The following is a 13,522-nucleotide window of genomic DNA, read 5'->3' as shown; positions in this document are numbered from 1 at the left end:
CTCATTTTGCTGCATCCATCACATAATCTCCTGTTAAAAGATTATGTGATGGATGTTTAAGGGAAGAAATAAAGAAATCAAACGCTGACGTCAATAATCAGTAACAACAACTCTAACACACTGTAAAAAAAAAAGTTCAGAAAACTCATAATTTAAAGGCAAATGTTTTACGTCAAACTCAAACTTTTAAGTTCTGAAATAAACTATAACGACCAAATAATAATCTGTTCTTGAGGTAAATTACTTTACTTATTTAGAAAAACTGAAATCCAACATAAAATTCTGCGTTTCAACAATTGTTCACAGTAAATTTTCATTATTTGCACTGTAAAAAAAAGTGGGGACAAGTGGTTAAAAGTCAAACTTAACTCTTAATTTTTTTAATAAACTAATTATAACTATAATTTACTTTTCTTCTCCTTCAGGAAAACATGAATCTCTGAGTTTTAGAATTTTTTAAATACATATTTTTTGTTTTCAAAACTTAAAGATTCATGTTTTTCTAAATAAAACAAGTAAATTATAAAGTAAAGTATTATTATAATTAGTTTATTTCAGTTTGAGTTTGACAGTTACCTTTACACTGTCTGTTGTTGACTGTGCTGGTGGACAATGTGTCACTGATGTAAAGGAGCATTAAGGAGAAAGTTACCTGCAGGATGATCGAGCTGTGTGCTGAGGTCAGAGTGTGCAGAGTCAACAGCAGGGGGCGCCGGCTGCACACAAACACACCACAAACACACTGAATATTTATCATATGAGCTTTATATTCAAGCTGCTAACAGATGATTTTATAATCAGTTTATACCAAAATGTCTAGAAAATGAAAGAAGGATTCATTCTGTGAAGAAAACAACATTTTGTACCAGATAGTTTTTATTTTTCATTATGTTTCTATTTTTTGTTTTTAGTATCAGTGTTAGTTTTTTTCTATTATAACATTTGGGGTATTTGTCAGAATATGTATTATAAAACAAACACACTGACTCCAGGTCTCAGTAAACAGACCAACGGTCTGACTGTACCTTGTTGGCGTTGTCATGGTGACCAGTGTTGTGTTGGAGTCCGTTGGGTGCGTTGTTGCTCTCGGTGCTCTGTCCACTCCCGGCGCTGCGGGTGCTTCCGACGCTGCCGGTGCTCCCGACACTGTTCCTGTCTCCAGCTGCAAAAAACAACAATAAATAAAAGTAACATAAATCCACGAAGTCCGGGAGGGACGAGATCAGCAGAGAGGATCGGCGTCAGGCTGTAGGAAGCAGGCCAACAGGGGCTGACGGGGCCAACTGGGGCCAACAGGGGGGCCAACAGGGGGCTGAGGGGTGAGGGGGCTGGGGGGTGACGACTGGAGTGACGGGCGGGATGCAGGTTTCTGGTATAAAAGCTGTGCTGTGGCAGAGCGGGGGGGAGCACAGCCGCAGGCACGAGTCCATTAATGACCGTTAATGTAGCATCAGGCTTAAAGACAGAATACGATTAAATACAGTTTCTGTTGCGCTGTCACAGTCTGAATTAATACTGACTCTAAATGCAGGTAAAAATACTAATAACCTTTCCTAAGCCCCGCCCCCTTTTTGCTCCGTGCTCCAATAACAGTTGAGCAAGCCTCGGTCAACTTCCTCCTTTCCTGTACTTAAAACGCTATCTAACGATTGATTAACTATCTAGTTATCTAGCGTTTTGCTAATGTTAGCTATCAGATATAACTAGCGAACTAATGTTTAATGCAAATTAGTTAGCTGGTCTGTATAAAAATGCTAGTTAGCTAGTTAACATTAGCTAACTTATGTAAATAACTAACCATCTTAAAATCTAGCCTAGCACATAGCATAGCATCTAAGTGCTCAACTGTTGTTGGAGCACAGAGCAAAAGGGGGCGGGGCTTAGGAAAGGTCAATTGTGGTTCTGTATAAACTGCAAAAGCCTTAAAGACGATCATCCGAACTGTCGCTTACAGAACTACGACGTGACCTGAATTAATCCGTCCCTCCAGGAAGTCGTCGTTTGTAGTTGTGAACATTTACAAACTGTGATTTTATTCTCACTGTTCTCTTCGAATTTTAATATGCAAAGAAAATCATCAACTAATTTTGCAATTTTCACTTTGTCCTCGGAGTTAATTGCAAGAAATGTATAAAAACATTGCGACATGCTGTGAAATCTTGAGCTGCAACAATCCACCAAAAACCTGCTAAATCCTGGAGGGACTGATTAAATAATGATATGAATGAGTTAAAACAAGAACAAATCCCCAAAACTAATTTCTAAAATAAGAAAGTTCACAGCAAAAACATTATTAGCTAAAACCCTTTAGTGAATTCATGAAAGCCAGCTTTTAAAAGCTTTGTGGGAAATGATGTAAGTTGGAGGGAATTGGTTCTGGCTTTGATATTTGTGAAATGACATGCAACTACATAAAAACAGCTTCATAAAATCTTTATGGATAACATAAAGAATCGCTGACAGATTCAACCGCTTTTATCAGCTACATCAGAGGATCCTGACTTAAATCACTGAGACTCACTGAGCCTCCATTAAGCTTCTGCTGTGTGACAGTTTGAATAATGAGAACAGGGATGAACCAGTGTCGTCCTCCTGCAGCAACAGATAGTCAGACGCTCTGACCGATAGTTCAGCCTGAAGCAGACGATACAGTGAATCAGAGCTTGGACCCGACACACCAAGTTGGCTGACTGTCAACCTCAGCTGTCGTTGTGGCTCCATCAGTGACCTGATTTAGCCTTTAGGTGAGTTTGTGTTTGAGACATTGAGGTGATGATGATGATGACATGATGAGGTGACACAACAAGGAATGACAACGTGAAGCAGAGTGAGGCAACTTGACTCGCTGCCTCACACTGCTTCAGTGATGTGATGTAAAGTGACAGGAGCTGATATGAGGCAACTAAAACCAACGTGTGACGACGTTTTGTGATCTGAGGTGAGAACAAGTGACAAAAGTGACCAAGTGGAACGAGACGTGAAGTGATGTGAGATAATCTGAAGCTGAGATATGTGAAACGACAAAATAATGTGAGGCAATGAGAGATAAGAGAGAGAGATAATGTGAAGTGTTGTGAGATAATGTGAAGTGATCTGAGATCATGTGAAGTGTTGTGAGATCATGTGAAGCGTTGTGAGATAATGTGAAGTAAAGTGAGATCATGTGAAGCGTTGTGAGATCATGTGAAGTGATGTGAGATCATGTGAAGTGATGTGAGATCATGTGAAGCGTTGTGAGATCATGTGAAGTGATGTGAGATCATGTGAAGCCTTGTGAGATCATGTGAAGCGTTGTGAGATCATGTGAAGTGAAGTGAGATCATGTGAAGTGAAGTGAGATCATGTGAAGTGAAGTGAGATCATGTGAAGTGAAGTGAGATAATGTGAAGCGATGTAAGATAATGTGAAACGACATGAGGCGAAGCAAGGCAACAGCCCTCACATTGTATCGACAGTAGTTGTTTAAGTCGTCTTGGTGTGTCGGGTCCTGATGCAGAGCGTTGAGCGGGGCAGCGAGGCAGCTTCAGAACAGCCGGGGAGGAGAAGCTGTCGTTCGGGGGCTCTTACCATTACACGAGTCCCTGAGAACCCAGATGTCCTCAAAGGGAAACTCAGACTGAGACAGGCGGCTCGGAGACAAACCTATCGGACACAAAGACTCTGATGGACTGCGTTCTGTGAGGGGGGCTGACTGAGGATAAAGATTAGATAGAAGAGGATTTGACTGGGTCTCGGCTGAGGAGGAACCTGTTGGAGCTGACCTTTGATTTGGGACCCTTACAGTGAAAATGAAAAAGAAAGATCCTTGTTCTTCATGCAGATTAGTGATGATACTTCCTGTTTATTCAGGATCATATCATAATCCATAACTCGGATACCAGCGTAGATAAACTCATGATCATCAACAACATGATTCCACATTCCACATATCTGTGTGTCCTGAGTGTGTGTACCTGTGTTGGTAGTGAGGCCGTTGGCTAGCGGCAGCACCACGTGGGTGGGGGGTGCGTACAGAGTGTAGGAGTCGTCGGTCTGAGGGGCGGAGCTGAGGCTGGAGGAGAGGGGGGCTCTGGACAGCAGCTGCTGGCGCTGGGTGGGCAGGGAGGCGTGCCGGGACAGGGTGCCCCCTACAGGGCAAGAGGGAGGAGGAGGAGGAGGAGGAGGAGGAGGAGGGGAGGTTATCAAGCTGATGGTTAGAGGTGGAGGTCAGTCATTACGTGGTATGGATGGAGATGGATGCAGGAGGGAGGAGAGAGGAGGAGGAAGCATGGGATGGTCTGAAAGCAGGCGGATTAGTTTCTAACTAAAATGGGTTTCCTGACAATCGAAGGGACGTACTGATGAGTCCAAGTACACAGAATGAAAGTAGAAGTCTGGTGATATTCAACATTTTCCGTGTGGATTAATGCTGAAACTACGATGTTACGACGATCTGAAGGTAAAATGAGTGTTTCTGTCTCTGGAGTCTGTCAGTAGTGGACGCACTTTGTCCCCAAGAATTAACATTAGCTTACGCTGGGTTCATTGCAGTTCTTTTCTTCATGTCTAACTCGGTGAATTAAGGATTTATTTCCACCAAACCAGAGTTGGTGATTGTTGGAAAGACTAACAAAGACAGTTTGGTGAGTTTCTGTCCAGTTTTAAGGGTGTTTTACAATTGGTAAAACTGCTTGGTAAAACTAGGGGATTTGTCAATGGAGTCTGGTGGGCAGTAGTTCCCATTGTTTCGGTCTCAGATGCTGGTGCTCTAGTTGCAGTGAATGTCGTATATATATAACCTTTATGGGACCAGATCCAGTTTAACTCCTGTGTTTCCAGCTGGATGTTTTAATGTGTGATCTGAGTCGTCCTCTCTGTGTGCAACTGACCGTTTCGTCTGCTGATGACCTCTACGATGGACGGAGGGAAGAATCCCACTCGGTCCGTCCCTCTCTGGGTGTCGTGGATGTGGCCCTTCCAGCGCCCGTCCACGTGCTGTTCTAACACCTGCAGGGGACGAGACGGGTCACTACGGGCCGCTGGTACCTGGTACCAACCCCCCACCCAAAATGCATGAGAAAATATCAGCTTCCTTTCTATCTCCTCACACGTTGGAAATATCTTCAGTTCAACTGCCACAGGAAGTAAACAAAACACAGCTGCCTTCCAAATTAAAGGCATACTAGGTAGGACTGTCCTATAAAACAATGTACTGTAAACATAAACCCTCTCAATCCTCACTACGACTAACGTCTCTCCCTCTCCTCATTCATTCTCTATGGAGCTCCACCGAAGCTGCTAACAGACAGATCCTTCATTGTATGCTTTTAACGCAACACTTAATCTTTTTGAAGCGAATTAAACGTCCGAAGAAAAAATCAACATCTACTGACTCAGTGTCTGCAAATAATTGAACAACATGAAAGGATTTTTCCATAAAGAACTTTTGTGATGTTTCATGTTCAGTACAAATCCCAACATGAATCCACAGACCTTCAGCTTTACTCACTGACAGGAAGTCTGACCTGTGAACAGTTTCTGATGATTTACAGTCAGAAGTGATTCACACTGAAATATAATCACTCACAGTGGAGGAGAGTAACTACATTAACTTAAGTACAAATTAAAGGTATTTGTACAGATACAAAACACAATTTAACCCACTTCCTTTAGTTGAGCTACAAAATAACCCTCCAATAATTAATTTCTGTTGAATGTATTAATGCATTATTCCGGTAACATATCAATTAAACCAACATACATTTAAGAACAAAACTACAAAAATAAGGCCCAAGTTAAAATAATCTGTCTTTGTTTAATGAGGCTGAATTCTGGCTCACTGATCTCTGAGCGTCTCACCATGATGACATCTCCGGCTCGGATGTTGAGGGCGGTCGGGTCGTGGAGGTTCCAGTAATCCTTCAGAGCTCTGACCTGCAAAACACCTGTCGCATCTGTCGAGGAAACATCCACAGAACATCTAAACTCCTTCTTTAACTGAAATCTGAAATTAGATTATTTTCTTTACAGAAACAGTCTCAGTTTAATATAATGAGTCCAAAAAATACCAGACATTCTCCAAAATCCTTCAGTATTCTGGATTTTTAAAGCACATTTTAATTGTTTCAGCAATAAACAGATTTGATTAACAAACCGTTAATAAATACATAAATGTCTTATAATTAACAGTAGGAATCAGAAACAGTGAGTAACATCCTCTCTTGCTCATCGTGAGTAATTAAATATTGTTCAAACACGTCTCAGAAGGTGTGTGAATCTTTTCTCTCTGTTAAGTTATTCTGAACCAACTAAACTGACATTTAATATAAAAAAAACAACAAATAGTAAAAGTGAAGATCTGTACGATAGTTAAAGGTTCAGTGTGGAGGATTTAGTGGCGTCTAGTGGTGACATTGCAGATTGCAACTAACTGAATACAGCTCAGCCTTCCAAGCGTATAGTAGAAACTATCTTACACTGTAAAAAAACAGTATTAATTAATTTAAAGGCAACTGTCATCAATTATTTAAGTTTTAAGTCAAACACAATATTTGAAATAAACTAAAAAAAATATTTGCCGACCTAATAATAATCTGTTGTTGAGGTAATTTTATTTAGAAAAACTTTAATCTTTGAGTTTAGAAACAGACTGAATTTTCATTATTTGCACTGTAAAAAAGGTTGAGAAAACTTCAAGCAACTGTCTTCATTTCATTTGTTTTAGGTTTAAGTCAGACTCAAAGTTTTCAAATAAACTAATGATAATGATGATTTTACTTTTCTTCTATAAAGAATAAAAGTTAATTACCTCAACAACAGATTATTATTAGGTTGGCAAAACATTTTTTAAGTTTAATTCATTGTTAAAAGTTAGAGTTTGACTTAAAATATAAACATTTAATGAAGACAGTTGACTTTAAATTATGAGTTTTCTCAACTGTTGTTTTGTTTACGCTGTAGATTGAGACATTTTTATCTACAGAGGGAGCTGGCTCTCTTCTAGTGGCGGAGTCCGCCATGTTGAACTGCCATGTTTCTACAGTAACCCTGAACGCACAAACCAAACACTGGATCTATACACGGTCTTCTGTGTTAATTCGCGGTCACCATAGTTTCTCCTCACACTGGCCCTTTAAACCTCGCGGTCTGATCCTCGCCGACTGTCAGTCAGAGAAGTGACGGCTGCATGAAACCGCTGACACGACTCGTCAATAATTAATGAGTGTACGAGTCGTTGATCTGTCGTCTCTCAGCCGTAAACAAGATGAGAAACTCTCTGTTAAATCACTTCTCGGACGCAACCGCTCATTATTCCCTCAGTCTGTTCCCACAGGGACTTCAAACGGCTGCAGGATTACAGACTGTATATATACAGCTCTGTTCAGTTTGAGGCTGGATGGGAGCAGTCTGCTCTTTGAAGCTGTGGGAGCTCACTGATAAGAGTTACATAACCCAGAATTTAAACACAGCTGCTGTTTGAATGAAGTCAGGTGAAGACAGAGAGAGACAGACTAACCTCGGAGCAGCTGCTTGATGTCCCTGCTGGCGTGCGACGTGGTGAACTGGTTGACGATGTCCAGCGCCGTCTGGTTGTAGGTGTTACGGATGTTGACGTCCACTCCCGCCTGCACGGACAAAGACACCAGTTTAACATCCAACTAACTAATCAGGATGAAACTATGCAGTTTCCCCTTCGGGGTTCTGTTGGAGGTTGATCTGATCTTACGTCAGTGTTGGACTGAAACAGGAAGGGTTGCTGCAGGGCGATGGAAAAATGAATGAACCCACAGTGACATCACTCATAAAGTTAGACAGTAAATGTGACACAGCAGCTACGCTAACCTCTTTAGCAGCCGCCATCGTTGCCACAACATCATGAAAATACACCATCTTTATGATTTTATGATTTTGTTGTTAAGTCTAACTTTTAGGAGAAGTTTGTATTGATCATGCTTTAACAACTACAAAACGAAACCGTCATGTAATCAATACTGAGTTTGCTTCATATCCTCTGTTAAATATAAATAACTAAAATGAATTCATAATGGTCTTAAAAGGTTTTAAATGTAACCTTGTCAAACCCTGTGTGATGGGCTTTTCTTTATTCGGATCTGACATGATGGTTGCTTGTGCTTTAGACTACAGGCAGAGGTCAGAGGATATTTTATTGCTGCCAGAGTTTAAGTGAATGGGTCCCCTTGAAATCAATGAAACGAGGCGGTAGAAACACTTCCCTCCATCCACTTCAACTTCGTCCTCATGATGTCTGAATGTTCCTCAACTATAAACTTGTTTCAAGAGATTTCTAGAAAAGACTGAAGGTCGATTGCTGCACTAATATGAAGAAGAATGACGGTTGACTCTAGGAAGCTTTTTAAAGAAACTGATGGTTTGACCATCATAGACATGATGACATCACTGCTACCTGTCCCACAGGTGACTGCTGACCTCGGTACTGTACGTTCTGTATGTACAAACTTACGTCCAGCAGCAGTCGGACCACCTCTGTTTTCCCGTACAGAGAAGCTTCGTGCAGAGCCGTTCCAGATTTGGTGGTCTTGTTGATGTCGATGCCAGCCTTCAGCAGCAGCCTGCAACACGACAGAGACACATGATCCACCTGTGAGTCCTGAACCTGAGCGAGAGCTTTCCTCAACTCTAAAATCAACGTATTTTCAAAGGGAGTTTGGTTAAGAGAAATCAGTTAAAATATAATTATGGTTTCAATTGTCTGGAGTCGTCCTGATCACACAGTTTTTTTAACAGGGGGAGGTGTCTTGCTATCGCTAGGCAACAGCACAGTCGGCTGTCAATCACTAGTTATTGATCACATCTAATGACTCACTGATTCTCAGCTTCATGTTTGTGTTCATTAACTGTCTGAACAGAAGGTTCTTCCTTTCTGGTCTAAAACTGTTCACATTGTGATGTTTGATTTTATGCTACTGTTTATTGAAATTGCCTCGTTTATCGTTATTTCACACAATGAATCGCATTTTTAGCGGCCGCGACAAAAACTCCAAAACGCAGGAAATATATGCATGAAAACTGCTTCACACGTGTATCATCAAAGAGTATTGGACCCAAACCCAACAGAAGGTCGGCCAAGTGTTATATTTTATACTCCTCCTATTTAATTGATCGGATCGACTTCTAATTTGGTCAGTGCAATCTAAAGACCTTCACAATGAAAAGCTATTAAAATCGTGAGTTGTCGTTAAACAGCGTGTCCATGGCGTGGCGTCGAATATTGACGTATTGTTGTGAAACAGGAAGTTGTCGTAACTTCAGTGTATATTATCCGATGTGTCTCAAACTTCAAATGTTTAATAAGAGTCTAACCCTGAACACATCTACATACCAATATTCAGTCACACTCACAGCGCCTCCTACTGGAAACAGGAAGTAAGTATTGCCTATCTATCATTTGCCTGATAAAGAAAACATCGCAAATAAACATTATATAAAAAGTTAGACAGTGTGTGGGAATTAATCTTGTTTAAAAACAAAAATAAAATGCTTTAAACTAATAAAATTATTAAAAGGAAACCTTCTGCCACTGATGCATCCAATGCGATATTATTATATATTACATACAAAAAAATCTGAAGGTTTCTGTATTTTTTAAATACATGAAAAATTACAAAAATATCCTGTTAATTTGAACTACATATAACTGGAATATTACCTTTTTTCACAGTTGTTTAAATGTTATTCAATGTAGCTGCTCTGCTTTTATCACACAGCAGGTAAAAGTCTGACTGGTAGCTTCCACTCACACACTCAGTGACACACATGTAAGAGGGATAAGAGCGCAGTGAAACTGGGTCAGAGGGATGCTGTAGTGTATTTCAGAGCCCTGCTGGGAATGTGAGGCATGAAGAAGAGACAACATTAGAGACAAAACACACACACACACACACACACACACACACACACACACACACAAGGAGAGTTCATGCTCCCACATCCCCACTGGAACGTGCCGGTTCGGTGGTTAACAACCACAAACCGCAGGAGCTCCGCCCTCTGCCTTCAACGTCCACTGAGAGGAAACACAGACTGTCTCAATGAAATGACCCATAAAGGAAAAAATACACTGATTTTACACTATGAGACTTCCACAGTTCATTAAAATAAAATGTGCAATAAATCAGGCTGTGAATGATACATGAGCAAACCCCTCAGTACAAACCTTCAGCATACAGAGAGGAATGAAACTGGAAGTTTTGGTGGATGTTAGAGCTGCTGAAGGGGAGATTTCTGGCTCAGAGTTTGAGAAAAAAACTCATTTAGAGAAAACGGTCTTAAAAGATATATATTATAAAACTCCCTACAGGTGAACAGGGTCAAAGTTTAAACTAACAGATATCAGCATGAAACTTCCCCAGTTGATTTCTTACATTAAGACAATTATTTTTTGTATTACAAGTTTTATGAAATCTTATGTATGAAAATGCAAATGAGGCATTATTTAATTAAAAATGTGATATGTGATGGAGTTCAACATATGTGCCAGTTGGTCGTTCGCTGTAGTCGTGTTCTAGTGTCACTTTTTGATCGAGACGCTGGCGACACAACAGCCACTAGTTCTTTAAAGTTTTATGAGCAAGTAAAAGGACTTTAAAATCAATCCAGGTAACCGGAGCAGGCGCGTACAGTCGACCGATGTCTCTACGTCTGGTATTCGTCAAAATCTTGGCTGAATTTACATTTTTAGGTAATCTGGTAAAGACAGATGTTTTTGTGATCTAAACAACTTGTAATAAAAGTGTCTTTCAGCAAACATTCGGAGCATTAAGCTGCTCAGTCAGTGTCACTGACTCACCGTATGATTTCTTTGTGTCCATTGCGGGCGGCGAGGTGCAGCGGTGTCGTGAAGGCCGAGTCCGTCGGCTCCTTCCTCTCTCCTTCCAACAACGCCACGACCATGTTACTGCTCAGCAGCAGCTGGGCCACCTGTGGGGGGGGGGGGCGATACAGAGGAGACACAATGAACACATCGAGTGCTGCCAGAAACCTGCAGACCCAACGGGGACCGAACAGCGTCAGAGACCCTGCAGGTGAGTGTGAGGTAATACCTCAGTGACCCAAAACACCAGAGAGGACTCCAGATGTTTGGCAGCGCACACAGTGAGTCACAGCTGGAAGTTCAAAGTTCACTCTCAGTATAAAAACGTCAGTTTTAAATGACAGAGTCTGAACATTGTTGGAAACATTTGGGAAAATGTAAGAAACTCAACTACATATAGAACATATAGTTTATACACTGTTTAATGATTATAGATTATTGATTGAATCAACTACATATAGAACATATAGTTTATACACTGTTTAATGATTATAGATTATGGATTGAATCAACTACATATAGAACATAGAGCTAGAGTTCATATACTGTTTAATGAGGAAATGTTACTGATTTGAGCTTTAAGGTTGTTAAATTCATCTTAACTCACTGAAGCTGAAATATTTAAACCTCCGTCACATTCAGATCACGTCTGCTGCATCATTTTAGAGACTTTTGGGCTTTTTGAGATCTTGAATAAATTTAAAAATAAAGTTCTGTGAGGTCGACTGGAAGGTTTCTACTGACTGAAGAGTTTTTAGGAGGAGGTGAAACAGAGGAGAGCTGAATGGAAACTCAGCAGCTGGTGTCGACGACGACACACCCCAACATCACTGAGTGACAGCTGAGGCCTGAACACACACACACACACACACACACACACACACACACACTCTAAAGATATCTCGGTGAATGGGGGGGGTCAGGCTTCACTTTCATGTCTCATTTAACAAACTTCAGTCAAAACAAAGACGACGTCGACGAGGAACCTCAGCTCCATCTTGACCCTTCTCCTCTCAGCGGGAAATAAAACCCGACACAAACACTTCCTCCTCGCTCCGCTCCGTGTCACATGACCACGAGACCTTTAAGAGCAGAACAGACTGCAGAAGTACTCGAGTACTCAGTGAAATGACGGTCTCGTAGAACAACCAGTTTGATGATGAACCATTCAACCTCTCATCACCTCGTGTGCTAACGTTAGCAGTGTAAGCAACCGCCGTTGTGATGCTACCAGGGCAGACAACATTAGCTGGCTCATAACAACAGTGGTGAGATAAGCTCCCATTAAACTTTGTGGAAGGAGGAGGAGCTGGAGTACAAGCTGCCCTCATGGTGAACAACAATTACAATAACAGAGAAGATGTGTGAGGAAAGTGTTGAATAATATTAACTGTTTAGTCACAGCTACGGGCCAAAGTGGCAGCCAAGTGTGAAATAATAGTGGACGCACTTTGACGGTACACAAGGATTAGCTATCGTCACATAGCAGCCATAGCAGCTTGTTTTCTCATCTAATTTGGTGAATTAAGGATTTATTTCCACCAAACGAGAGTTGGTGATTGTGGGATGGTTTTGGTGAGTTTTATTCTGTATTTGTCCAGTTTGAAGTGTGTTTATTATCTTCAAGCTAAAATTACTGGTTTTGTGAATGGAGTCTGGTGGGCTGACTGTGTTGAGACGGTGGTGCTCTCGAGTGGCAGTGAATATTGTTTACATAACCTTTAGCTGCCACAAGAGAGTGAGAAAAAAATACCATACAAAGATAACAGTGATGTTTACTGACACAGAAAAGTAGCCGTGGCAACGCAATCTGTGTGTGTGTGTGTGTGTGTGTGTGTGTGTGTGTGTGTTTGTCCAGCTGTGACTGTGTGTTGTCAAACCATCAGTTTCACTTTGAAGGACATTGCTTTGGACTTACACTCATCTCCTGGAGACTCAACACCAACCCTGATTATAATCTCAACTTTAAAACCCTGAATACTAAAGTTTAATCATTTACATTGTGGGGACATTTTCTTTGTCCCCGTAAGGGAGATAAAACTAAATAATTAAAATACCAAAACAACCTGAACTCACCTGGACTCTTCCGAACTCACAGGCCAGGTCCAGAGGAGTCTTCTTGGCCTTGTTTACCAGACAGGGGTTGGACTGATGCTGCAGCAGCATCTCAGACTGAAAACAAACAAACAAACAAACAAAAAGTCACACAACTTTATTTTATGAATGAAAAGCACAAGAGGAGATTTAAAAGATTCACACAACAGGAAGTTCAGAGCTAAATAAATTAATATATATTGGTAGAAACATGTCAAAGTAAGGAAACAGGGATTATGAGGCGATCTGCTGTGTATGTTAATGGAAGGACGATGTTTGGATGTAATCCTGATTTACGGTACCTTTCGGGGACGCATTTTAAGACCAGTTAAGTGGGGACGATGTTTCCAATCGGGGACAAAAGCCCCCAGTTAGAAAAAAGAGGATTTTTGGGCCAGTGGTTTAGGTTAGGGTTATGGGATGTTCACACAGTTTGTCCTGCTGAACATTAAAAAAAACTGTATTTTCTGAAACAGAATTTAAAGGAACAGTTCAGCATGTTGGGACTCACTTTATTCCTGAGACGGTCAGATAGATCTCAGTATCATGTCTGTGCTCACTACAGATTGTGGTTAGCTTAGCTTAGCATAAAGACTG

General features: G+C 41.0%; 1 protein-coding gene across 7 annotated transcripts in view; it reads right to left on the bottom strand.

The window, feature by feature from the left end:
* The window catches only part of LOC127356407 (caskin-2), a 54,980-nt gene that overhangs the window by 7,188 nt on the left and 34,270 nt on the right, over positions 1–13,522 (bottom strand). For 2 of the 7 annotated variants that reach the window (XM_051388106.1, XM_051388107.1), the window contains exons 6-15: positions 12,908–13,003; positions 10,808–10,938; positions 8,462–8,570; positions 7,496–7,604; positions 5,839–5,933; positions 4,869–5,025; positions 3,954–4,127; positions 3,568–3,642; positions 1,026–1,162; positions 653–716 (exon numbers count right to left, since the gene is read on the bottom strand). In XM_051388106.1, the coding sequence (XP_051244066.1) occupies positions 653–716; positions 1,026–1,162; positions 3,568–3,642; positions 3,954–4,127; positions 4,869–5,025; positions 5,839–5,933; positions 7,496–7,604; positions 8,462–8,570; positions 10,808–10,938; positions 12,908–13,003 (1,147 nt within the window). The remainder of the gene's footprint in view (positions 1–652; positions 717–1,025; positions 1,163–3,567; positions 3,643–3,953; positions 4,128–4,868; positions 5,026–5,838; positions 5,934–7,495; positions 7,605–8,461; positions 8,571–10,807; positions 10,939–12,907; positions 13,004–13,522) is intronic. The other 5 variants (XM_051388108.1, XM_051388109.1, XM_051388110.1 and 2 more) reach the window with 4 other exon arrangements.

Source organism: Dicentrarchus labrax, unplaced genomic scaffold, assembly GCF_905237075.1.
Source record: "Dicentrarchus labrax unplaced genomic scaffold, dlabrax2021, whole genome shotgun sequence".
NCBI lineage: Eukaryota > Metazoa > Chordata > Actinopteri > Moronidae > Dicentrarchus > Dicentrarchus labrax.
The sequence above is the reverse complement of the archived record's forward strand: the minus strand, read 5'-3'. Positions and strand labels throughout refer to the sequence as shown.